General features: G+C 40.6%; 1 protein-coding gene across 5 annotated transcripts in view; it reads right to left on the bottom strand.

Moving 5' to 3' along the window:
* Nucleotides 1–422: 422 nt before the first annotated feature.
* Nucleotides 423–24,543, bottom strand: part of depdc5 (DEP domain containing 5, GATOR1 subcomplex subunit) — a 29,911-nt gene continuing 5,790 nt past the window's right edge. The window contains exons 8-44 of one of the 5 annotated variants that reach the window (XM_086093602.1): nucleotides 24,220–24,289; nucleotides 22,761–22,839; nucleotides 22,611–22,672; nucleotides 22,439–22,508; nucleotides 22,293–22,365; nucleotides 22,116–22,219; nucleotides 21,959–22,033; nucleotides 21,660–21,794; nucleotides 20,727–20,788; nucleotides 20,575–20,645; nucleotides 20,411–20,480; nucleotides 20,288–20,324; nucleotides 20,094–20,214; nucleotides 19,790–20,013; nucleotides 19,510–19,710; nucleotides 18,850–18,985; nucleotides 17,342–17,430; nucleotides 17,125–17,178; nucleotides 16,889–16,954; nucleotides 16,659–16,697; nucleotides 16,126–16,282; nucleotides 15,797–15,957; nucleotides 13,114–13,234; nucleotides 12,797–12,964; nucleotides 11,722–11,944; nucleotides 10,917–11,041; nucleotides 10,421–10,499; nucleotides 9,892–10,004; nucleotides 9,294–9,389; nucleotides 8,806–8,938; nucleotides 7,352–7,451; nucleotides 7,036–7,275; nucleotides 2,115–2,284; nucleotides 1,618–1,789; nucleotides 1,467–1,527; nucleotides 1,201–1,283; nucleotides 423–1,121 (exon numbers count right to left, since the gene is read on the bottom strand). In XM_086093602.1, coding sequence (XP_085949728.1) covers nucleotides 823–1,121; nucleotides 1,201–1,283; nucleotides 1,467–1,527; nucleotides 1,618–1,789; nucleotides 2,115–2,284; nucleotides 7,036–7,275; nucleotides 7,352–7,451; nucleotides 8,806–8,938; nucleotides 9,294–9,389; nucleotides 9,892–10,004; nucleotides 10,421–10,499; nucleotides 10,917–11,041; nucleotides 11,722–11,944; nucleotides 12,797–12,964; nucleotides 13,114–13,234; nucleotides 15,797–15,957; nucleotides 16,126–16,282; nucleotides 16,659–16,697; nucleotides 16,889–16,954; nucleotides 17,125–17,178; nucleotides 17,342–17,430; nucleotides 18,850–18,985; nucleotides 19,510–19,710; nucleotides 19,790–20,013; nucleotides 20,094–20,214; nucleotides 20,288–20,324; nucleotides 20,411–20,480; nucleotides 20,575–20,645; nucleotides 20,727–20,788; nucleotides 21,660–21,794; nucleotides 21,959–22,033; nucleotides 22,116–22,219; nucleotides 22,293–22,365; nucleotides 22,439–22,508; nucleotides 22,611–22,672; nucleotides 22,761–22,839; nucleotides 24,220–24,289 — 4,339 coding nt within the window. In that variant the 3' untranslated portion in view covers nucleotides 423–822. Of the gene's footprint in view, nucleotides 1,122–1,200; nucleotides 1,284–1,466; nucleotides 1,528–1,617; nucleotides 1,790–2,114; nucleotides 2,285–7,035; nucleotides 7,279–7,351; nucleotides 7,452–8,805; nucleotides 8,939–9,293; nucleotides 9,390–9,891; nucleotides 10,005–10,420; nucleotides 10,500–10,916; nucleotides 11,042–11,721; nucleotides 11,945–12,796; nucleotides 12,965–13,113; nucleotides 13,235–15,796; nucleotides 15,958–16,125; nucleotides 16,283–16,658; nucleotides 16,698–16,888; nucleotides 16,955–17,124; nucleotides 17,179–17,341; nucleotides 17,431–18,849; nucleotides 18,986–19,509; nucleotides 19,711–19,789; nucleotides 20,014–20,093; nucleotides 20,215–20,287; nucleotides 20,325–20,410; nucleotides 20,481–20,574; nucleotides 20,646–20,726; nucleotides 20,789–21,659; nucleotides 21,795–21,958; nucleotides 22,034–22,115; nucleotides 22,220–22,292; nucleotides 22,366–22,438; nucleotides 22,509–22,610; nucleotides 22,673–22,760; nucleotides 22,840–24,219; nucleotides 24,290–24,543 lie in introns of all 5 variants that reach the window. The other 4 variants (XM_086093594.1, XM_086093611.1, XM_086093627.1 and 1 more) reach the window with 4 other exon arrangements.

The following is a 24,543-nucleotide window of genomic DNA, read 5'->3' as shown; positions in this document are numbered from 1 at the left end:
TATGGCAACACTGGCAACAGCAGAACACTGTATTCTGCTACTGCTATCTTTTGCAGTTTAAACGTATATGCCATCCACTGGTTAACGGCATTACATAATTATGTTTTCGACAGTTCTTAATATTGTTGAATATCCAGTAATCCTTTGACATACAAAATAAATGCTTTTGAATTCAGAATTGTTTGTGGAACCCCCATTAGCCAAGCAAAACTTGGAACTGACAGCAATTGCCATTGTGATCAGGAAAAATAAAAAAAAATATGATTGTTAATTAAATGTGTTGGTATGTTGAGCAATTACCGAGGCATGGAAGCAGTCTATTCCAAAGTGTGGCAAATACTGTACAAGAAAAATATTGTGCCATGGTGGACACATGAATGTAATACAGTAATTAAATCCAAAAATAAAGATTCCAAGAGAGATCAGTTTCCAGAATTTAATTATTGGAGAGAGCGGCGTAAGATGCCCCCTTAAGAAAAATGCCTTTAATTTGAACATGTAAATTGTACTTCTGTTCTGGACAATATGTGACGGCATATATACAATAAGTGAGCAAACCTCAAAGGCTATACGTAATATCGTAATAAATCAGGCTTTGCTGGATGTTTAAAACGTTACACGATCATTAGGAAATTATACACTTATATGGGTTCAAAGTGATAACCAGCTCTCAGAGAGCAACCATAATTTAGTATGGCCCACATGTGCCTAGCGTCATCAGTGATTCCAAAGAAATGATTGTTTGGAACTACTATGATGCAAGCAAATGTAGCAACCAGGCACTTAAATTACACAAAAATATGAAATTAGTAGTTATTGCCTTTAGGGGGCGCTGGTATTAATTTTCTCCAGGCAACTGTCCCAGAAGTTCAGCAGTCTGTTGTCTTTATTGGCACAGAAGTCTGTTAAGTCTTTGAGCAGGCGGTCGACCAGCCTCTCGTCACCCAGAACACCAGTCCTCCAGGCCTTTGTCAACATGGTGTTGTAGGCCCAATAGTAGCCAATCCGATCTTCACCACTGAATGACCCCTGGTTGTTAGATGTGGTGGAGTTCCTGCGTCGACGCTGTTGTCCACTGGTATACTTTCGTTTTGAGTATGGCAGTTGGAGCAGAACAGTGCCTGAAAGGAAAGGGGTAGAATGACGCTTTACACTTACAATATATACATTCTGCATGTCTAAGTTGTGAGACCAATCAACCTGTTACGTGGATGTACTGGGGCCTGTTCTCAGATGGGAAATTAAAGGCTGATGCAGAAAACTTGTCCAGTACGAACCCAAATCTGTAAGAAGATTTATGTTGTAATGTCAGACATTTAATTAGGAAGTTCAGAAAAAAATACTTATTTTTAATGGCTAATATACATCAGAATTGGAATGCCTTTTATCGTCATTGCACGTGTTAAAAAATGAACATTTAGGAGAACGGTATATAGACATTGAGAGAAGAGAGAGAAAAAAACAACCTGCTCAATATGGCCTCTTGAAAGAGCTGCATCCTGTCCCAGTAGGTCTCTGGTTCAAAACCTGTTTGATGAACAAATATGACAAAGGTTAAAAATAAAAATAAAAAAAATATGAAGAAAAACAAACCTGTCATCCATTAGGACTGTGTACCTTCAAACAGGTTTTCGCTACCATTCTTCATCAAACAATTAATATTAAGACTAATGAAGAGTTGAGCTCTCAGAGGATCTCCATACAGGTGTGATGTCAGTGCGAATGGACCCTCCAACACCGGAACCAATAAGAAACCACAGGATGCTGCTTTCCTGTGCCAACCTTGAACCTAATAAAAATAAAGAGAGACTTGAAAAAGGGACAATACTGTCTCACCGATAAATGGATTACAGAGATTACAGTAGATAGCTAGCTAGCAGGCTAGCAATTAAACAAAATGTGCTGTCCTCGTTGACTAAACACATCTAGATGTAAATAAGCTGGAATTCTGAACTTTTGTCTCATATTCATCTTTTGATCTGAATCGTAATATTTTAAGTGAATAGTACAACAAAATGAATTGACCATGCTGTTCCAGTACTTTTGGAGGGGACAATTGGACAGTAAACAGAAATGCTAGAGGACATCATGAAGAAACAAAAAACAAGAGTTACAATCTCAAAGAGAACTGCCGCAGTGATAGCCATCCAATGAAGTTTGATCTCAAAGGCAGAATTCATGGAGAAGTTGCCGTGGTAGTAACAGGTGCACCATTCATTTCGACCCCGGCGATTACTAGCATCCACATCCAGAGTGACTGTCTTCTGCTCCGGAACTGTGGTAGCTAGAGGATAAACAAAGAGAATAAGTGACACAGCATCACTTACAAGAGAGACACTGAGCATAAACAAATGAGATGAAACAATTCCCCATAGGATACCGCATCCTACAAATACATCGTAGCATAAAGTTGCAACAGTTTTGTCAGTGGATAGTGGACCTTTCTTCTTTACACACACGCACACAGTATGTAAATTCTGTGTCAAGATACTTGATAAAATAAATAAGGACAAATGAGATTGGGACTAAATTCACCAGATTGGCACTGTTCGCTACTTGAGTTGACAAAACTTTGAGGCTTCGCTTTGATTTGGGTGTTATTGACCTTTTGCACGTGACGTCACAGCCCTCATGGGAACGCTCCCTCGGGGTCACTGGACGGCAAAAGAACCACTTGCCTGTATTGTAACCATTGAATCTCATACAGCGTTAAGTCCTTTATTTAATCGATTATCTTATAAAATGGTAATTTCTTGCTTTGTGGTCGGTTGTACAGACAGACAAAGGAGTAAACCAAATGTTGCTTTTTTCGCATACCTACTAATGAAGACAAAAGACGTGGATGGATAGCAGCAATCAACAGAAAGGACTGGCAGCCCCCAAAGTATTCGCGGCAATAATTTTTTTGCAAGGTTAGTAGATAAATGTTTATACATTTTACTAGTAAACGTACACTGTAACAAAGATTGTAGCAGAGGTGTCGAATTGCGTGTTTCAAATCACATTAACGAGCAAGATAGTTAGCGTCCACTCCAACTGCACGAACACACAGCTTAGTTTTAAAATGCACCTTCTTCAAAACTATTAAGTGCATTTGACTGTTTAATAATGGGGTATTTGTCTTTGTAGTTTTTCACTCTGGAGCCGGAGTCATATTCATGAAATGACTGCATAGCTTGCCGCTAGTCATTTGTTCCATGCTAGTAAACATAGTAACATAACATCATCACAGCGTTTCAATAAAGAACGGACTGTGTAAAAAATAAGTCTGTTAGCATGATAAACAAGTTTTACCTTTACAGGGCTAACAGACACAGAGCGTGGAGCTCCCCCCACCCGCTTAGCGGATGCAACTGCTTGCAGAAACGCCGCTTTACGAGACAACAACTAACTTTGGTCAGTGGCTCAAAAGGGGACCTGCAAAGCGCATCAAGCACCAAGTGAAGGACCCAAGCGGGGGCGGGTTCTTGGAACAAAGACGAGGGAGGAGGAAGGAGGCCACAAGTCTGTGGCATCCTACAAATTTTCCATCCACAGCAACAAGGTGAGCCGAAATGGCCGCCACGTAAACCTTGAGCGTAGAAGGGGTACGGCCCTTATTCAAAACAGACTGAAGGAACTCCAAAACAGCAGTAACTGTGCACGCTACGGGGTCCAACCCGCAGCCGGCACACCATTCCGCAAACAACTTCCACCTGTTAGCATACTGCAAAAGAGTGGAAGTAGCCCTGGCATTAAGGATCATATGCCTGACAAGAGGACGAGCACTCTGTCAGTAAAGGGTTGTGACATTCAGCAGCCAAGCTCACAGGCGAAAATCCGACCCTGCCGCTGGGACACCAGATCCAATCAAACGGGCAGAGGCCACGGGTTGGAGGAGCAGAGACTGTGGAAGAGGGAAACACGTTCGGGCTGGGCAAAAAGGGGCCACCAACAGCATTGTGTGGTTCTCCGGAAGGACCCTCTGAAGGGTCAGGTGACTGAGGGGGAGAGGCGGAAAGGCATACAGAAGACACCCCGGCCAAGGGTGAGCCAGAGCACCATGGGAGAGAGTAACAAGCCGAACGGGAGCGTCCGGAATTGCCAGTGACGGCCCCGGTAGGCAAAGCAAAGAAACCGCCTGTGATGAGGAGCAATAGGCACGTGGAAGTAAGCGTCTTTCAGATCGTGCGATCGTTTGCAACATGTCGGACGTAGTCAGCATGCGTAAGGATAACAATCCGAGGGAACGGTTGAGACCCCTCAGATCTAGGATAGTGCGGAATCCCCGTCTTTTTTTGGAACTTGGCAAGGAGGGTCGTTAGCTCTTGATCTAGAGCCAGTACTCTCTCCGGGTTGTCAATGACGGTCTCTCTGACCCGGTTGGAAAGAGGGGGCCGGCGTCGGAACTGACTCCTGTACCCATGGGTTAAGGTCGAGATCACCCATGGGTCCAAAGCAAGAGCAGCCCACTAGTTAAGCTGCTGACAGGAGAAGTATCCGCCGGCCGGCCGAACGGCCTCAATTCCTAGAACTCAGAGATTTAGGAGTACAGGAGGGAAGATGTGTAGAGTGGGGAGCCCAAGGCTGCCCGTGAGGCACGCGGACAGATGGACGGACGTCTTGGGCGTCCGCAATAGATCTCCGCGAGGGTCGACAAGCCCCAGAGCCCCAAGTGGGCCGAAAGTGCTGCACAGTATGCGACCGAGGGGCAGCCGGGAGAGCATCTCCCGTAGAGCTTGGAGGAGCAGAGGGCCTGAGAAGGCTAGCGAACTTCAAACTCATGTCATTAGCACGGACTGTACGTTCTAGCACCGCTATCGCGGCTGAACTAAAAAGTTGCCCGGGAATCACAGGGAGGATACGCAGTTGCCTCTGGGAAGTCTCTACCAAGGGGGACTGAGACAGCCAGACCTGACGGCGCGCCTGGATCAGAAATGACATACACCGGTCATGCTCCCGAGACAAGAGGGCAAAGTCCCTCAAAGCTATGTTACCAAAGGACAAAGCCTCCTCCACATCGTTATACTGCAAAGCTGCGGAGAGTGCAAGCAGAAGATGAGACAGTGAGTTGCCCAGGCGCGCTGCAACCGCCCCTGCATTATACGACCTAGTGAGCAGGTTGCCCGTCAAGCGACACTGAGTGCGAGGACACCTCACAGACTGTCTAAGGGCTTCCTCAGGGAAGACGATGAGGGATGCCACAGCGGCCTCCACATTAGGCATACGGTCTAAACAGATAGCCCGCAGCACCCCACATGGATGCCAGGGCACGGCCATCGGCCGGGAGCCGATAAAGAGACCCTGAATCAAACCAGCAGGAATGAAGGTCCGCCAAATAGTGACGAGACTCAGGGACCAAAAAAGGAGAGTGAAGAGAGGCCACACTCAGGAGGAGGCTGAGAAAGGTCAGACGATTCCAACCGTAAACGCCGGAAAGCACTAAGCAAAACAGCTTGCAACAAATCCACTCCAACTGAACCAAAGTCAGAGGGAGCAGAAGGCGTGGCAGAGGAAGGAGAGCCTGTTTTCGAAGGCGCAGCAGCACACACAGGCCCTGAGTCACAACCAGACTCGCAGGAAGAGCGCACAGGCCGACAGGAGGGAGAGGATGAGGCCACAAGCACCTTCACCAGCGAAGCTTTGTGTGGAGAGGAGGCGGCAACCACCAGCGAGTCAAAACAAAGCCTATAAAGCAATCAAGGGCGTAACATGCTTGATGCCACAAGCTAGTAGAGGGTACAAGAAAACAATACCATAGCTAGTAAGGGCTCATCAAGACAACTGCTGACAAAAGGGCAGCACCAGCAGCTTATGTTGCGTGTCGCTACAATCTAGGAGAGGGTACGAATAACAGTACCGTTGCTAGCAAGTTTTCATGCGTCGCGGTTGACACCATAAGCTAGGAGAGGGTACGAGGCACAATACCATCACTAGCAAAAATTAAGTCAATGCAACCGCTGGCAAGATGGCAACGATTGCTGACGTACACAATACGCACCATCAAACGTGAAGCGGCACTCAGGACAAGGCACTGTAAATCGGGAAGAGGGAGAGGGAGCTCTAGCGTCCACATAACCAAGTCCAACAAAACAAAAAAACACAGCACCATCACAGCGGGGGGCGGAGAATTAACCTGACGATAGCCAGATTGATAATTGTGATTCACTCAAGAGGAACTGCTCCACAGTGATTTGCTTGGGAAAGGTGGGACATTCTGTACAATACTTCGAGCAGATTGGACGATGCATCTTATTCACGTTTGTTTTGACCAATCACGGCAATGGATGAAAACATTGTCTTTGGTCTCGTCGCAAGAACATCTTTACCAGATAAAAATGCACAAAGCACCACTGTTCAACGATCAGCAAGGAAACTGTGAGTAATTCTGCAAGAACAGAATGAATTGCAGCATCCATCCGTCCATGTTAGATTAGTTTGTTTCCCACGGTGTCGGTGCTTCCTGGTTTTGTCACAGCTGCATATCCAGCCCCCCAAACACAATGTCGCTCTGTGATTGGTCATTACCATCGATGCAAATCAACGGGCTTGGTACTAAATGTATTCTCCGGAGTTTGAGAACTCACAAATACCGCGAGAAGGTTAGCGGAGGAAACCCGCAACCGCGATCGACAAGATCACAGGCCACCAGCGACGGACAAGAAGAGTAGCGGTATGCAAAACACAAGTAAACCAAGCGCACGAGAAGGTTCAAAGAGACTTTTTTCCGGGTTCCATGCCCTTTTTATACACAGGGCATTCGTCACTCGGATTAAAGGTATGCATTTTGGTATGCAGACTCGTTTTCTCGTGTGCAAAGTCTATTTCCATGCTGTTTCAGCGCCGCCACCTGGCGGTCGAGAGGTACGAAATAGAACTCATCATCATTTGTCTTGGCAAAGAGCACGTTGCCACGGCAACAGCGTTCAACCAGATAAAGAGCTTTGCTCAACTTTTCATCTTAAATTTAGGATTAAGTTGACAAAGATAGTCTGCATCAACTAAATTAGAGAAAAGACTCTTAAAAGCAACATGGGCTGAATTGGCTGGATGTACCTAGCATTGCAGCTGATTGGCTGCGTCCTCCAAAGCTGCGACTGAAGGAGCTATGCCTGCTTGCATAAGAGGCTGGTCGGCTAGGCAACCAGGGCAGGAGGAACGCCGGGAGGTCGGATGGTTGTTGCTCCTCCAACACAAAGGCCACCTCAAACCATTTTCTCTGAAACAGGGCAAAGTCTTCCAAGCCGGCAGTGGACCAGCCACAAGCCACTGTTGGGGGGAGCTGTGAGGTCTGGCCTGCTGAATGAGAAAGGAAATGATGTAACCTATTTAATTGTGGACCACTTTTGAAAGTGATTTTTAACCCATTTACCATCTTTCTCTGCCACAATTCTATAGATGTAGAACCCATAAACAAAGGTCCGCATAGCATCTCCTGATGCATGGGCTACCAAACCTTCCTCCAGCATTTTCTAAAAAGACAAATAGAAAAAAAGTTTCAGCAGATGTACACTTCAGAAGGAATCTCCAATTTTTTCTATCAGCTCTTAATAACTAAAGATGGCAGACAGTTATTATTAAATCAATGTTAATGTTTTACAGTTCCCTGAAACTAAACTGTTAAATCATCTCTCTGTCATCACTATCAATCATCACTCTATATTTAAGGATGTGAGCCCTCTGTTTATTAACAAAAAGTAACCCACAGCCAACTTTAAAAATCACATAGTATTGACTCTACATGGGCAGTTATGGCATTAATATCAGATTAAAATGGCCAATAAGCTTGTCATTATTGACGTGTGCAAGCAACATAATTGGAGGACACTAATAGTCATAGCTACTGTACCTCAAAGGATAACAATTCTTCAATGGTCTATGTCTTCAAATGATCTTCAATTGTTAGCCAAGTGCCACAATTTCATTAAAGGGGAAGTCCACCTTAAACATTTCTTGACAATAATGTTATATGTGACCTCACTAGTCTAAATATGGCATTGTGATTAATATTACATTTGTGGAATATGAGTTACGAAGCAAAATCTAGCCGTTTTTAGTCATCTCGGGGCAGCCATTTTGCCACTTGCTGTAGACTAAAGATGACATCACAGCTGCTCAGGGCTCAGGCAAGGACCAATCACAGCTCACCTGTTTTCTCAAGCTGAGCTATGATTGGTTGTTACCTCAGACCTGAGCAACTGTGATGTAATTTTCACTCAATAGCAAGTGGCAAAATGGCCGCCTTCTGATATTGATGGCTGCATAGAACATATTGCCAAGAATTTTTTTGGGGGGTGGGGGTGGGGGGTGGACTTTCCCTTAAACTCATTCACTGCCATTGACGGCTGTAGACGTCAAAAATTCATTTGAACTAGTCATATTAGTTTTTTAATTTTTTTTAATTTTTTTCCACTTTTGTTAAGAGTATGAAAACCTAGAAAAAAAATTGTACATTTAGAACAGATATAAAATGTGTGATTAAGCGTGAGTTAACTATTGAAGTCATGTGATTAATTACAATTAAAAATTTAAATTTTTAGTAATCTTTTGGTTTAAATTTTTTTATTAAAAAATGTCTAGGTTTTCATATTCTTGTTAATAAAAGTGGGGAAAAATGTTAAACTAATAGAAATAGTTAAAAATAATTTTTGACGTTTATAGGCGTCAATGAGTTAATTTACTTTCTAATATAATTTCCTAAACACACCGTCTAAAACATGATACCACTCTTACACCACACAGCTGGGGAAATATTGGTACTTGGCGAAGGGATTTCGGCACAGACAACAACCAAAACCTTTTAGGCCACAGACGGACAACTTTTACCTGCATAACATCAACAGCCATGCTCTGCGTGGTGACACCCTCAACATTGGTGACTAACCAGTGGATGACCTCAGCGCTTATGAAGCAGTTGATTGGCAGGCCCCTCTGTTCTGGGAGCAGGAGTACACCTGTCCTATGTTATCAGAGACCACACAAATCGTTCACATAAAAACAAGACGCATGACCGAGGCATTTTGTCAGTCATTTGCCATGCACATACATCGCTGGGCACATAAAGCAGCCTTGCGGCCAGTTGAGTAGAAGCACCTGTGGCTCAAGCCAAATTGTGGCAGGCTTTTTTACTTTCTGGACTTGGAATTGCCATCTCTGCATAACTTATTCATGATGGAGTGTAATGTTGCTACCCTCGTTTTGTCTCAAGAGCTGTCAGTTTCAGTTGCCATTTTAGGGGGGAAACGTTGGCCGATTATAATAACAAGATTACTGTGCATGCTCCCACGTCAACAGTTTTATACAAACACACTTACGTGGGATTTTTAATGGCCTCCAGGAGTTCCGAGAGTGTTGACGAAGAGGACAGAGAAAAGTCATCCACTGCTAACTGCCTATTGCATAGCGCTAATCTGCAAAAGATAATCAATTGATAAGAGATAGTTTGACATGGTGAGAACATAGAACGTTTGAAAAGTAATCATTCAATCTTTAGTTTATACAGCACATTTCACCAAAAACCAAACACACACACACACAAACTGCTTGCTAAATTCCGAATCAATTTGTTAGGTTTTGTTAGCGTGGTTTTGGTGTTAAAGAGGTGAATTTGAGTATGATTACAGTTTAGGTTCAGAACATTGGACGAGGATGTGGATTCACACATGCACTCTCCACTATATCAGTCTTCAGATACAGTATCTTGCAGTGTATTCATTTGGACCCTCAGAAGATTTTCAATATGCATTTATTAAACAATTTAAGGTGGAAAACACAAATGTTTGTTATGTTTTTATTTCAAACACTCGACAAAAAAAATCCTAACAGAAAATGCAGTTATGAACCAGATCGTTAAAAAAGAAAAAAGAAAAGATACAGCTGTCAAAAATATCACAGCATTGAATTGAGTGTTACCTGGGATCAATGCTAACACCAGTTGCAGTATCTCCTGCAGACTGTACTGACGTTCCAGCTGTCAGTCCCACTTGGAATCCCTTGTCCACAGCTTCAATGCATTCAGCAGCGAACTATACAAACAAAAACATCAGTAATATCATCATCATAATCATCATCAATTGCATCAATGTCATTTCTCCCACTGTTGTGCGCCAAAATAAAATAATGATTATACAGTGAACCAGGACAAACAGGTCCTAAACAGTGTTTTTTCTCGGCCGGATGCAAGTCATCGGGACCCCACTCTGGAGTGGGGCTCAATGGTGAGTGCCCGGTGGACAGGTCTGCACCCATGAGACGTGGACAGGCATAGCCCGGTTTAACAATATGGGTCACCCTTCCCATGGGCTCATCACCTGTGCGAGGAGCCACGACGGTGGACTTGGCGATCCAATGCCCCTACAAGTGCTTGCATGCTGATGCCAAAACGTGTTCACAAGCAGGTGCTGGGGTGTGAACTTTCAGACATTGGGGGAAGACATTTTACCTTGCGTGGACTTTCTGCACTTGAGAGTTCAGAAACAGGTGTTATGGGCTTGACCTTTTGCTGTTGCTCCTCCAATGTCCTTAAAGAAGTAAACAAAAATAAAATAAAAAGAGCCCCAACTCATCAAGATGAAAATCCCCGACTATAGTGTGAATATGTTTGGTTACATGTCCACTTTAATATAGAGTTGTTATGATCTATTTCTACAAATGTTATGGGATCGTTTCAAAAATTATTTTATTTTCACAGACCCACTGCAATTACACCATGGACCACAGTTGAGATACATTGCTTTCAGACACTTGGGAATTGTTTAATTTTGTGACAAATGTTGCGCAGTATTGTTTGTCTTTTGATTTAAAGTCAAAAGCTACATATGCATTCATGTCAAATCAATTGCGCTAGTTTATAAAAGCAAAATAATTTTAAAAAAATGCCATTGTCCAAATGCTTCTACAGCTAAATTTGTGTGACCACATGCACCGAGCGCACTTACCTATGGTTTTGATCCATCTCCAGTAAAGCTGATAAAGCTGATGTTCCTTTTTTGCCTTGCAGCGGCACCATTGGTTCGGAAGGATATGAAAGGAGAGAATTCATGGCCTTCAGTGGAGTTCCTTTCTGTGGTGTAAAAATATGAATACAGACACCAAGGTCAAGGTTAGCGCATACACACATAGTAAACATTTTCCAATTTTAGTTTTTTGCACATTTTCAACTTAAAATACCACTAATTGTCACACCCACCTAAGTGGGGTGATATTCGCTCTCTGCATTTGACCCATCCCTTGAGGGAGCAGTGAGCAGTAGCACGGGCCGCGCTCGGGAATCATTTGGTGATCTAACCCCCCAGCCCTTAATGCTGAGTGTCAAGCAGGGAGGAAAATGGGTCCCATTTTTTATAGCCTTTGGTATGACATAGCCAGGGATTGAACCCATGACCTCCCAGTCTCTGTGCGGACACTAGTCCACTGAGCTGCTACTTATCAGAGTGCTGAAAATTTACCATTTAAAAGAAGTATCAAATTTTCTTAATTTGCTTATTATTATTATCATCATCATCATCATCATCATCATCATCACAATCACATAATTATTATCATTATCACCATCATCATCATTATTATTATTATTATTATTACGTGAGATTTATCTCCTAGTAGCCCCGTATGCATAAGAGGTTGGGTAGATGGCAGAAGAGGAGTAATCAACTGGTTCTTCTGGTTGGGGGTTGAGCACAGGGCTAACAACTACAGTACCTCTGAAGCAATTGTGAGGCACACACAGACACACACACTCACTCTGATAATCCTGTCGGAACGATGACGTCGTCGAATGCGGTTGACTCCCTCAAGGAAGCGGATGAAGCCATCCAGCAGAACCCAGTCCCCGCTAGCGCCCACTCCTGTATTTGTTCCATCTCCATAAACATCCCAGTGCCCATCTCCATCAGCCACACGCCGAGACCCTCCAGCTGGAAGCAAGAGGAACCTTGTCCTCCAGAACTTAAGTGAGTCGATCAAACTGGCACGCATAGGCAGAGGAGAGGAAAGTCCATACTCAACATAAGATGGTGATCACATATGGAGTTTGAATACAATCAAATTAATTACAATTATTTCCCCCCAAATGTTTGTACAATTAAATGATAAACTCCAGTGACTGTCCTAGGCTATGTTTAAAATAAAACTAAACATTTTATAATTTTAAGGTTATCTGACTTTAGAGTGTCCACTGTTGGAATCTTAGTAAATCAGGCCCATAACTTTGCATTTAGGGAGAAAAATTGAAAAATGGCAAACGTCATTGTTGTGACAAAGCTTTGAAGGAAAATGGTTGCAACTAGATTTTATATAAGGGTATAAGAGTACAGTAATTTCTGGACTATAAGGTGCACCTGACTATAAGTCGCGCTAGCTAAATTTATGGAATACTTGAGTATGTTACACATATAAGCCGCACCCGACTGTATGCCGCAGGTGTTTTAATGTTACCGCACCGGGTTCCCCTCGGTTTTCTTTTCCATAATGAGGGCGCAAATTGTCTCGCTCTCGTTCCGTCTCTCCTACCGTATTTGGGCTCCCTTGTGATCTGATGGATAAGCCGCACCTTTGTATTAGCCGCAGGGTCGAATGCAAGTGAAAAAAGTAGCGGCTTGCAGTCCAGAAATTACTGTAATGCAGACTGAACACTTTTGCATACCACACATTATGTTTAGTGAAACAACGTTAGACAACCATATTTTTAACAATATTATTTGTGTGACTGAAATGAAAATAAAATAGATTTTTGCTTTTGGTTTTAACCCCCCCAAAAAAAAGTGTATGAATACTTTTGCAAGCCACTGTATATTTATGGTACATAAATGAAATATACCTGAAGTCCTCCGAGCCTGCAGAGCAGATATACTGGTCCAGGTAATTCCATTTATATTCCTCTGGTCTTTCATGGCCAAACTCAACCCAACAGGACACAAACTGAGCATCCACATGTGGAGGACAAAGGCTGTAGCTGTACTGGATATGACGTGACTCATATGGGTACCTGAAACACACAATCATTTCTTTTGTGCCATTTTAAAATAAATAAATAAATAAATAAATTATATATATATATATATATATATACTGCATATATGCTGTAATGCTGATTCTAATTATGATATAGCGTACAATATTTGCCAATGAACTCACTTTGGCAAATAACGAGTAACAGTGAGCATCTTGTCTTTGAGGCAAACTTTATGGAAGGTCCTTCCCATACTGATCCAATAAACTGTCTCTTCTTCCTCTCCTCGTCGCATTGATATCAAACCTGAAAAAAAGAAAACAAATTGTTTCAATATATAAAACAATATTTAGAAGACAAATGAACACTATTGGTTTCTTCTATACCCAAGAGGACAACTGTGCCAGGCATTGAACAATTGTGTTCGGAAAAAGGTATTAACAGTTATATTGGTTTGTGGTAAGAAGCTATAGTTAATCACTCCAACTCGATAGTCTGAACCGAAACCACCCTTTCCAATGTTGACACCTTCATCCTCACAATCGATAATTCGTCAATCACCTCTTCCCTTCAGGTTAAGAATCTGGGTGTCATTCTCAACAGCTCTATTTCGTCCCATGCTTATACAAATAACATTATCCGGTCATCATAATATCCCCTTCGCAACATCAATCGGCTTTGTGCCTCCCTCATCCCCCACACTGCCACTATTCTTGGCCAGTTTCATCCCTTCCCACATCCACGTTTGTAACTCTCTTCTGTTTCAAAAGTTCTTTCCTGAACTGTAGCTGGTTCTGCAGCCTGTCTGATTACCAAAACCTCCCAGTACCAGTAACATTTTACAGAAACTTTATTGGCCCACAGTTTCATACAGAAGACATTCATGGCAATACACAAAATAGGTCTTCCTAATTTGTTCATTCTTCCACATATTGCCACTCCTGTTTGCTACCTCTGATCCTCCTCGATGTGTGTATTATGTTAGTGTCTTTTCTTTCTTTCTTTTTTGTTAGTTTAGTTGACCTCTTTTGGTGTTATCTGTGGATTAGGCAATAAACAATGTGCATAACGTATTAAGAACTATTGTGTATCGTGGGTGTTTGAAAGATTTCAGCCTCTATATTGGAGAACAAATTCAAAGTGTAGCAAACCATACAAATAAGACTGATTTGAAGATTTTGTTTTACCACCTTATCTTAAAACGGCAATGTTGCCCCCTTTTAACTGGCAGTAGCCGAGGATAATGCCAGCATTATCCTTCTAGCTCACAAATAACTAATTACTCTCGTTACGCGAAGTGATACTTGCGACACTTCTACATACAATGCAGTTCAAAAGTTTGTGAACCCTGCAGGCATGGTCAGATTTTTTGTATAAAATATTAAAATAACCTTATTAGATGTTTAGCCATACCCCAATCTACAATGCTGACATTGAAAATAATGGACTTGAACAAAAAGAATGATAATATTGTCATTCATTAGTGAGTAAAAGTTGTTGATTTAAGAAAAACTCAGATTTCATGGGTGCAAAAGTATGTGAACCTCTCACCCCCTCACCAATCAGACATTGCACCTCCTTTTTTGCAATGAGAACTTCATCCAAAAACTTTCTTTAGTGACTTATCAGTCTTTCTTTCATCTAATTTGGGGGATTTTTTCCACTCTTCCTTGCAAAATGCAGCCAGTTGAGAGAGGTTGGATGGGCGTCTAGCATAAGCTTCCCGCTTCAGGTCCCGCCACAGTATTTTGAAAAAAATTAAGTCAGGATTTTAACTGGGCACATCCAGAATATGAATCTTGTTGTTCTTCAGCCATTCCTTGGTTGTATTGCTGAGATGCTTTGGATGATTGTCATGTTGCATGATCCATCTTCTACCAGGCTGTAACTTCACAAAGGACTGCTTCAGGTTATGATCCAGGTTTTAACAATATTCCTCTGAATTCATGATTCCCTGGATTATGTGGAGTTGTCCAGGTCCTGAGGATGAAAAGCCAGCCCAGAATAGAACATACTCACCCCCATGCTTCACTCTAGGGTGAAGGTTATTTTGCTGGTATGCAGCGTTGACTTATTAGTTGTGACCAAACAGTTCAATTTTGGACTCATATGTTCACAGAAGGGACTTCCAAAAAGCTTCAGGTTTGTCCAGGTACTCGCTGGCAAAGTTGAGAAGGGCAGTTTTGATCTTTTTTTGTGAGCAGAGGCTTCTACCTAGCAAGCCTTCCATGAAAGCCTTGTCGATTGACTTTTTTTCTGATTGTTGAAGCATGCACGTGTTCCCGACGCAGCAAATCCTTCGATGTTATGCACAGGTTGTCTTTCACCTGAATTATCATTTTTCTTGTGGTTCTTGCTGATATTTTAGAAGGTCATCCAGTTCTAGGATGGATTGTCGTCATTTTCAGTGTTCTCTAGTTGCAGATGATCTGCTTCACAGTGGAATGATGAAGCTATTTTTTTTTTTAGATGACTTTATAGCTTTCCCCAGACAGATGTGCTGTCACTATGTGCTGGTTCAGATTGAACAACAAAATCAGGTTGAAACAATTGGAAAATCCATAATTGCTCAAAAGGTTCACAAACTTTTGAGCAGGACTGTATATAATTTGGAACACAGTATACCTGTAGTCAAAGTACAAAAACAGAGAAATGGCAATAAGAGAGCATAAACATCCACTAGCAAAAGATGTTCGTTGTACAGTAACTGATAAATTACTGATATGATAAAAAATACAGTAAGCCAGTAATATCTTGTTACTAATCATTAACGGTCATGTGGCAAACTGATATTAATAACAGACACTAATTGTGACTAGCCTATACAAGTTTATTTTAATGGACAACATTTATGAAACTGGGAATTACCTCTGGTGTATAAAGGACTGCTACCAAGGGTAGTAGGCACAGAGGGTTGCCGTCTCCTCTTATTAGACTGGACAATGATTTGGTAGCCTTGCATCAACCTCTGACAGATAAATTCTTCAAACACTTGAGTAGCATTCATCCCCGGCGATTCATCTTCTCGCCTAAAAAGAATTGAGTCTTATAATAACAGTCACATACGATATTCGTACTGTATAAAAGTACATTTGTAAAATGTATGAAATTGTTCTCATTCATTGAACTTTTGCACACAAATAGTAAGTAACGGTGTTTTATGTATGATTGGACCCCCAAAAAAGTCGTGCAAACACCTCTCAAGGTCACTGTGTGGCAGTAAGTAATAGCATCCTTCCGTGTAGTCATTTTGCAGCATTTGCTGGTCAGGGAAGTAATCAGTGGTGAGGGGCAAGCAGGCCGGTGTGGTCAGAGATTTCCAGTCAACCCCCACAGCACAGCAGAAGCTGGGAACTGTCAGGCATACAGAAAGTATCAATATCATTATATAAAAACAAAAAATAAGCAGATGAACCCAGCAACACACACATAAAAAATCAAGAAAGTTGAAGAAAATAAATGTATAGACAGTTGAATAGGGTAATTTCATAAACAATGAGTATGAAAGCATGGAAAGGAAAGAATACTGTATGAATTATTGTCTAAAAGTGCGGCCACACCACACGGCAAGACAAAGAATGAGCCCCAGGAGGTGGTGGACCGGAACGGTCCTCGGGTACAGCACCCACTTGACCATTCCCAACGACAACCAGGCACCACTAGCACACAAAACATCATCTAGAGAGAACTACCCATGGGACGAGTGTACTTTCCATCAGGTTTCACATACCAAGTCCCAGATTGGCAAAAATGTCCTTTGGCAATCTTCCTGTGAGTACCACAGAAAAAGTGTATGTATACGATAAATGAATAGATTAAAAAATATCACGGCACACAGCTTCCCCGCAACAACACCACCACCACCACCACCACCACCACCACCACCACCACCAACCCACCGCCCAAACCTGAAGTAAAAGCTAATGTTTTTTTGCGTATTGGCTTGAAAAGCTGCTTTACTCTGTTGTCTGTTGTCTCTTGGACGGCTTGTCATTGCAAATGAGAATCTGCTCTCAAATGCCTTACCTGGTTAAATAGAATAAATTATGAACATTTTTGAGGGGCAACATACTCAAACATTTATTTTTTTTAACAATATTTTTATTACAATTTTACACTTTAATACACCCACAAATTCTGTCCCCCTCAAACCACAAAAAGGGGTTCAATGTACTTAATTTAGTTGAATAACTTACTTGGATTGACACCATTTCGGGATGAGTCATCAAATTCAGAAGCATTGCTGGTCCCTATACAAATGACAAATTTTAGGCCAGATGACACAGCACCGTTATATAAATGAAAGACCAGGCACATTTGATGATTAACTGAGGCAAAGCACTGTGGAATGTTTTTGGAAAAAAAAAATTAAAAGTCGTTTTTCCATCATGGCAGGATTTTGAGTAAGCTTACCACCACTGTTGCCTGGACTTGAAGTGCATTCTTCCATCCCTCCGCTAATGTAAAGAACATTCTCATCTGCTTGCGGGTAGTTTGTTTTCCTGAAACAGAAGGCATTCAGTGTTGTCATGTACGTGTGTGTTTTTTCCCAGTGTTCTGAAAATTCTCTCTTTCAGATCCGTCTTTAGGAATAAATTCATTGCTATTAGCTGATTACAGACTGCTTTTCCATTGGTGCATTAGAGGTGTAACAATAGAGCTGCCATTCACTGTATTTACTTACATTCTATATTGCACATAGCTGATTTGACTCTACGCATTCAGACAATTCAAATCAATTTTATTCCAGACGCAGGGTCCAATCTTAAAAAATACATAAATTGATACTATTGCTATCAATATAAAACTGTGTGGGGGCAATGATTACATCAGAAGCTTGCAAATTCACATACAGTGGAACATCAGAGTTTGAACGTCTCGGAACTCGTACAATTCGGACTTCAACCAAAAAAATCTGAGTAAAAAATGCAGCCCCACTCGACTAAACACGGTCTTTTGATTAATATTGTGTTTGTGGAAAATGAATAAAGCAGCAAAATCCAGCCGTTTTTATTCATCTCAGGGGGCGGCCATTTTGCCACTTGCTGTCAACTGAAAATGGCATCACAGTAGCTCAGGGCTAATGCTGCATTTGAGGATGGTCTGAAGTCGGATTTATCCCAGTTGGCTTTTCCCAATTCCGACCTGAAAGCATTTGAGGTAAACAACCAAAATGGCGGATACTGCATAGTAATAAATTGTTTTTTATTTTGTTCCTCAAAACACATTTTGACCTACAGCAAACTTGCCTTCTTGCAATTTAGCTTCATTTATTGTTTTTATCTAATTTCATAAGCATTCTATTCAGTTGAGTAGTTCACCGTATAATTTCATGCAGGAAGATAGCGGCATCCTGTCACGTACGTTGCGCTGCGTGAAGTTATGGCAAATATTTATGAATGAAGAAAGCCATTTAGTTATATACTCGAGTAAATTGTGTTACACCATTCACGGTCTGTTTCCAAATGAGTTGCCATTGTAGAGTGATGTCACATCAAAGTCAGTCAGTGAAGTCGGGGTACTTTTTTTCTTCCGACTTCGCAAGTGGGATTTCCAAGTTCTTGTACACACTTTCTGGTTTGAAGTCGTAAAAGTCAGACTTTCCGCTTTCCTCGAATGCAGCATAAGGTAATGACCAATCACGGCTCAGCTTGCGAACATCACATGACAAAACTCACAAAACACCTGCTTCCTTGTTTTTTGTCTCTGGAGAATGGTCCGGTAGATTACATGAACCAGTTACTATTGAGTGAGAATAGTCCCTGCTGAGTTTCACATACTATGCATGTGAAAAGTGAACACCAATCATTCTGAATAAGTTTGTGTCTTAAAACAGGTAATTATTTACATTACAGTATTTAATTTTAAGACATTACCCTCAACTGTGATTTAGTGTATGCCAATTTGCAAGTGTATCTAACCTTCCTGTGGCCTCCTGATATGCGAGTTCCAGCAGCTCAGCTGAGGTGTGGGCATGATCTCTCTGGTAGCTGTCTTGCAAATCAGCAATGTTTTGCCTGGTCTGGTGATGAATTTGAATAGCTTCTCCAAAAGGATCTGAAGATCAAAATAGGAATTCTTAGACATACAGTGGATACAAAATGTCTCCACAAACCTGTGCAACGGCTAGGTTTTTGTGATACAAAAAAAAGAAAACCAGGTAAATAATTTCAATTTTTTTTCTACCATTAATATCATTCCTTGAATTTTTACAACTCAACTGAAAATAAAAATAATTGAATGTTTTTTTAGAGGGGAAGTAAACACCTGAGATAATGTTGCACAAGTGGGCACACCTTCTTACAAATAGGTTAAGGTTATTATTATTTGCGAAATGCAACAACAATGGGAGTGGGATGGCAATATTTGAGATCATTAGAGCTACACCTGTGAATGTGTATCTAAACTTAAGGGCACACATGAACCACACTTCATGGCAAAATAAATGGACTTCTGAAGTCTGGTTCATACTTTTCAGAGAAGTCAGAAAATACTCAAGGGCAGAGATATTTAAATAATGACAACAGAGTGATGAGCAATTTAAAACTAAATTTGAGTATGCTAAAGAAAGTACAGCTCACCAACAGGGAATGTGTGCATCCAGCGCCTGCGGTTGGATGTGAGCTTCATGGGCATCCTGGTTGGTGTGAAGGGATTTATAAGCGCTCTATGCGGTGTATAACCTCCCGGCTGTATGTACAGGGTGGACTCAGCACTTCCCACTGTGAACCTAGCAGGGGCACTTGAGTCTCGCTGTGAATCTGCCGTCTTCTCAAACAACTCTGAATAAAGAATAAGCATTAAAGGGAAGGAAATTGTCAATTACAGAGTTGTGTGTTCCCTCTATAATATGCAACCTACCTTTGGCACTTGTGTATCCTAGAGAGCTACTGACTTCATAAGCCATAAAGGGCATCCGAGGTATCAGAAACATGTTGGATACAGGGCCCAGACTATCATCAGACGCCAGGCTATGCTGTTCATCACCACCAGCAAAACACAAAGTTGGAGATGTGCCCACGCCAGATGCAACATCCACTGATCCACAGCTTTTCTTCACGCTTCTTTCTTTACCTCGAGCCACCCTGCAGGATAGACTTGCAGTATTTCTGGCAAACATGGATGCAAGAGTTGAATCTAAATTGACAAACATCGATTAACACACCTCGAACTGGGACTTTTCTGAATCAGTGAAGGACCAGGGAGTCTAAAAACCTGAGAATCATATGCATCATAGTCCACCTGTATTGGCAGGCCGTTGTCACACTCCTTTTGTATACATAAAGCTATATCAAATAATAAAAAGAGGGTTTGAGCACAAGAAAAAAAAAAGTAAATTGATGCATTTTTACAACTTACTTTGTTCTGTGCCTTTCTTTAGTTTCTCACAATGGCGCTAAAGGAAAAAAATATGTAGATAAGATTTGGAGACTTGTTTTAATTGATAATTTTACATTGCACAACATAAATGCATGATCTCACCTTGTGACTGGCAAGTTTCATTCGGGGAATGAAGGTATTACAAGAATTTTGACTTTTGGAAGTGTAGAAGCTGAAAAGGCACAAAACATACATAAGCAAAATTATTTCAGTCCATTTTTAAAGTTTACAAACAATTTGATGAATTGATCAAAATACATTCTTGCCTGTGGTTGATCCAGTGAGGTAGATTATAGTCATTCCCAGCAGAAGAGTCAGGTGCCGATTTATTGTGCAACTACGGAGTAAATGTGAAACTCATCATTAATAAATACTTTATTTTATGCAGCTGCAGTGACTTTGTGGGTTTGCGTTTTACCTTAAAGAGCGGTACTACATGTAATGGCTGTTCTCCCATACACACCAAGTCAACACCAATACCTAAGAATAATATTTGGGGGATTTGTAAGATACTTTACATTGTAGTACCAACAAGAGCGTTAAATGATTTAAAGAGAAACATTGAAAATCAGATAGTTTGGAAAAGAAGACAAATTGTAAAACGTTACCTTTAATGAGGATTCATTGATAATGTATAACAACATTATCAATGAATCCTCATTAAGGGTAATTAAAGAAAGAGGCCAGCTATATATATATATATATATATATATATATAGCTATTACATGTCTGTACATGTAAATATGCGTTATTTGATGGGATATAAATCCCGGAAGTGAGTGTCAATTTCCATTAGCATTTCAGTGGGATTTTACATTGACTTTAGCATTAGCACAGGCAATGTTTCTAAATAGAAACATATCTTGTATTTGAATATGCAATGTTTGTAACTGTTTATGTTGCATGTTTAGTTTTGCTGTAAACTTCAACTGGGGTGTCATTAAAAAGCTTAAATACGATCAGGGAGGGCAGAGTAACATATACGTAACACGCTTGCTGAAAACACGATGCTTTCAAAAAGTAGGAACTTCAAAACATTGACGTTTATCATCTATTATAACGTTTTTATGATTGCGAGAAGCCAAAACATTTGAAATCAAGATTCAATTTCGATTAATTTCCCTGCCCTAATGGATTGGAAATTTTCTTTAAAATATATTGGAATCATACATAAGAATGCAGCAACCGCAAAGAATAATTTTGCTTGCGCAATTTTCCATCATGTCCCTCCAATCAGCAGAGTATTTAGTTTTTATTTATTTATTCAACTTGGTTTTAGGCATCTAATTCAATAATTGAAAATGTGACAGAATCGCAACCAAGTATGTTTGCTTGCACATTTGCACTTACCATTGTCAATCATTCGTTGCTTGGTCAAAATCATTAGCAGGCGGTCAACTTCAAACACCCCCACATCCGGCGTGATGACAACGGACATCTGACCGGTCCGGTCAAAGTTACGATTGATATAATGCTTGTCAAAAACTAAAAGAAAATGGAAGAACATTAGCTTTGTAGATCTGAAAGCTTGACAAATCTTTCAAAAGAACCGTCAAGAGTCAAACAGCCACCATCATAGTCCCATGTTAATTGAATGGTCATTGGTCAATATTCCGGTACTTCTGTTATTCTCTATTTAAACTACTAACCATTAAAAGAAAGGTTGATGGCTTCCAAGTAGTTTCCCTGAGCAGAAGTTGAATTATATCCAACAGGAAAGCCATCTGCCATGAGAAAAGACAAAGTTCCGATTAAATACACAACATCCAGAACAAAGTTCCAGCCAAAGTCATCCAAAAGTTGCACCTGCTTCTTTAAGTCGCACCAGGACAGGATACTGAATGAAGAGATTCTTGACAGTGACTAATAAGCCAGTCCACTCATCACGCCTTTCATTCTGAGCCACGACTCTAATCACAAAAGAAAACAGAATTTTCTGTGCTATTTTGCCACCACCTCATTGAATTGAACTGTGTAAAATACCTATAGAAGTCCTCATAAAAACGTCCTTCGTGATCTTGTTGGATTGATGCTCTCAGACTCTCGGGGAATTCATCTGTAAAAGATGATTACTCATAATCCGTTAATGCAATATTGATGTGCAAACATTAAGATGATGAATGGTTCACCTTTTGATTTGGCATTGTAGAATGTACGCGAAAAAAGCACAACTGTCACTTCATGACTGCAATTCTTATCCTATTCAAAACAGAAATAAATTACAAATGATTAAATTTTCCATAAAGTTATATACAACATATTATGGATGAAAATGGCCAAACCACAAGACAATTCACAAACCTTCCACTTTCCAAACAGGTCGGAAAGGAAACCATTCACAGCCTTTTCAAAGTATAGATCACCTATAAGAGAAATTCTGAGATGAGACCAAAAAAAAAAAATCGATAAAAAAAAACATGTGACGTGTATGGGAAAAGTTGACTAACTAACCATAAATGTCAAAGTCCCACATCTCACAGCTCATTTGGATGAAGATGTAAACCATTGCAGATGTGGACCTGAACACAACCTGCATCACAAGGTTACAATGTTTAATGTATAAAGATTTGCTGTGTTGAATGTGCTTGTATTAAACATGAAATTTATGAGAACAAATAGAAACAGTGAGTTGTAGAATCATTTGATTTATTTACACATCAACACGATTACGCCCGGCCTCTAATTTGAGTACAAGTCACACCTGAGTATAAGTCGCAGGATCAGCCAAAAATGTAAACAATTGTAACTTCCCAAAAAATTTAAATAATAAAACAGGAGGTCGTTTTGGCTCAATGACATGCATACAACACATTTGGGTTTTCATTTTCTACAGTTTACGCATTTTAAATTACAATACAGTAATCAATCATTTGAAATTTGATTCTATATACGAAATTGGATCAAACATTTGAAAATGAAGACAATGGTTGGGGAGACAAATGCTATTTGATTTCTTTTTTTAAGCGTATGTATTGTAAATTACTGATAAAGGGAAGGCCCAATATAAACGCCGGATAGGTAAAAAGTGTCTGTATAAAGTGGCCTTCACTTGCCCAAAGTTAATATGTGATTCCAGTGGATCCCTTAAATAACGACAAATTGTTAGTTACTTATAAAAATAACCACTGTAATAACTAATTTCTATTAAGGCTAAACAATTTTGGAAAATAAGGATTACGACTTAATTTGCAATAATTTTTTCTATGTCTTTTTGTAGTATATTCTCCAGCAAACAAGCAATTAATCTTTATTACAACAAACAATATCTGATCTATCAAGATAAAGGCAAATGAAGCAATAATTAATATGAAAGACAGTTTATCTATTACAGTTACTGAACATAAGTATAACTTCTGCCCTGCGACAGCTTTACAGACGACACTGACATTGTTTGTTGTCTTAATTAAAAAGATGCTACAATTCAATAAATAATATACTAAACAGTATTTTCTGAGTAAAATAAAATGGTTTTTGGACTTCTTTTAAGCTACCACGTCAATAATTTGTGATTGGATGATCGAGGATGTCGAGGCGGAACTTCCCCCTACAATGTGCTTTCCCACCTTACATTGCGGAGGGACGCAACTCGTTTCCAGTTTATAACGACGCCTCATGCACAGAGCCAATAATGGTTACAAACTGCAGGAACAAGCACAACATCCGTGCATCCGTGCCAAGACTGTTCGTACATAGAAAATAGTACGTAAATAGAGGTATTGTTTCTACAAAAATGTTGTGAGTGACCCGAATAGTTCGTAAGCTCGTTCATAACTCGAGGTTCCGCTGTACTTGATCATGAACATATTTGTCCTCAGAAGTACCTATCTATTAAATCGGTGGAGCTCCATCCATTTCGTTTCTTAATTACATACGGTGTCCTGTTTTATCTTAAATTGAGCCTCTGTCTTACCCTGGTGTCTTCACTGATGTATCCACAGGTCACTTTCTCTCCCTTCACCCACAGTTCACTTGCCTGGGATCTAGCACAACAAACACACATGTGGAAACAACTATTAGCACACTTCCCTGAAAGAAAGAAAAACACAGTGGTCAGTTTTTTTTTTTTTAACAAATCCCCAAGATTCTTCAAAATTGCTATGTTATTCATGACCCAGCTCAATTTTTCACTGAGCTTGGGCTCAGAGAAGGCGGTGGTGTTTCTAGGTGTTGAATTTTCAGGAGACCCCAAAACAGCATGTTTGTTCAACCATTAACATTGCATCGTCAAAATGAT

Source organism: Leptonotus elevatus, chromosome 1, assembly GCF_054856555.1.
Source record: "Leptonotus elevatus isolate MCC_2025b chromosome 1, RoL_Lele_1.0, whole genome shotgun sequence".
In the NCBI taxonomy this organism is placed as follows: Eukaryota; Metazoa; Chordata; class Actinopteri; order Syngnathiformes; family Syngnathidae; genus Leptonotus; species Leptonotus elevatus.
This window is presented reverse-complemented; position numbering and strand designations above follow the sequence as displayed.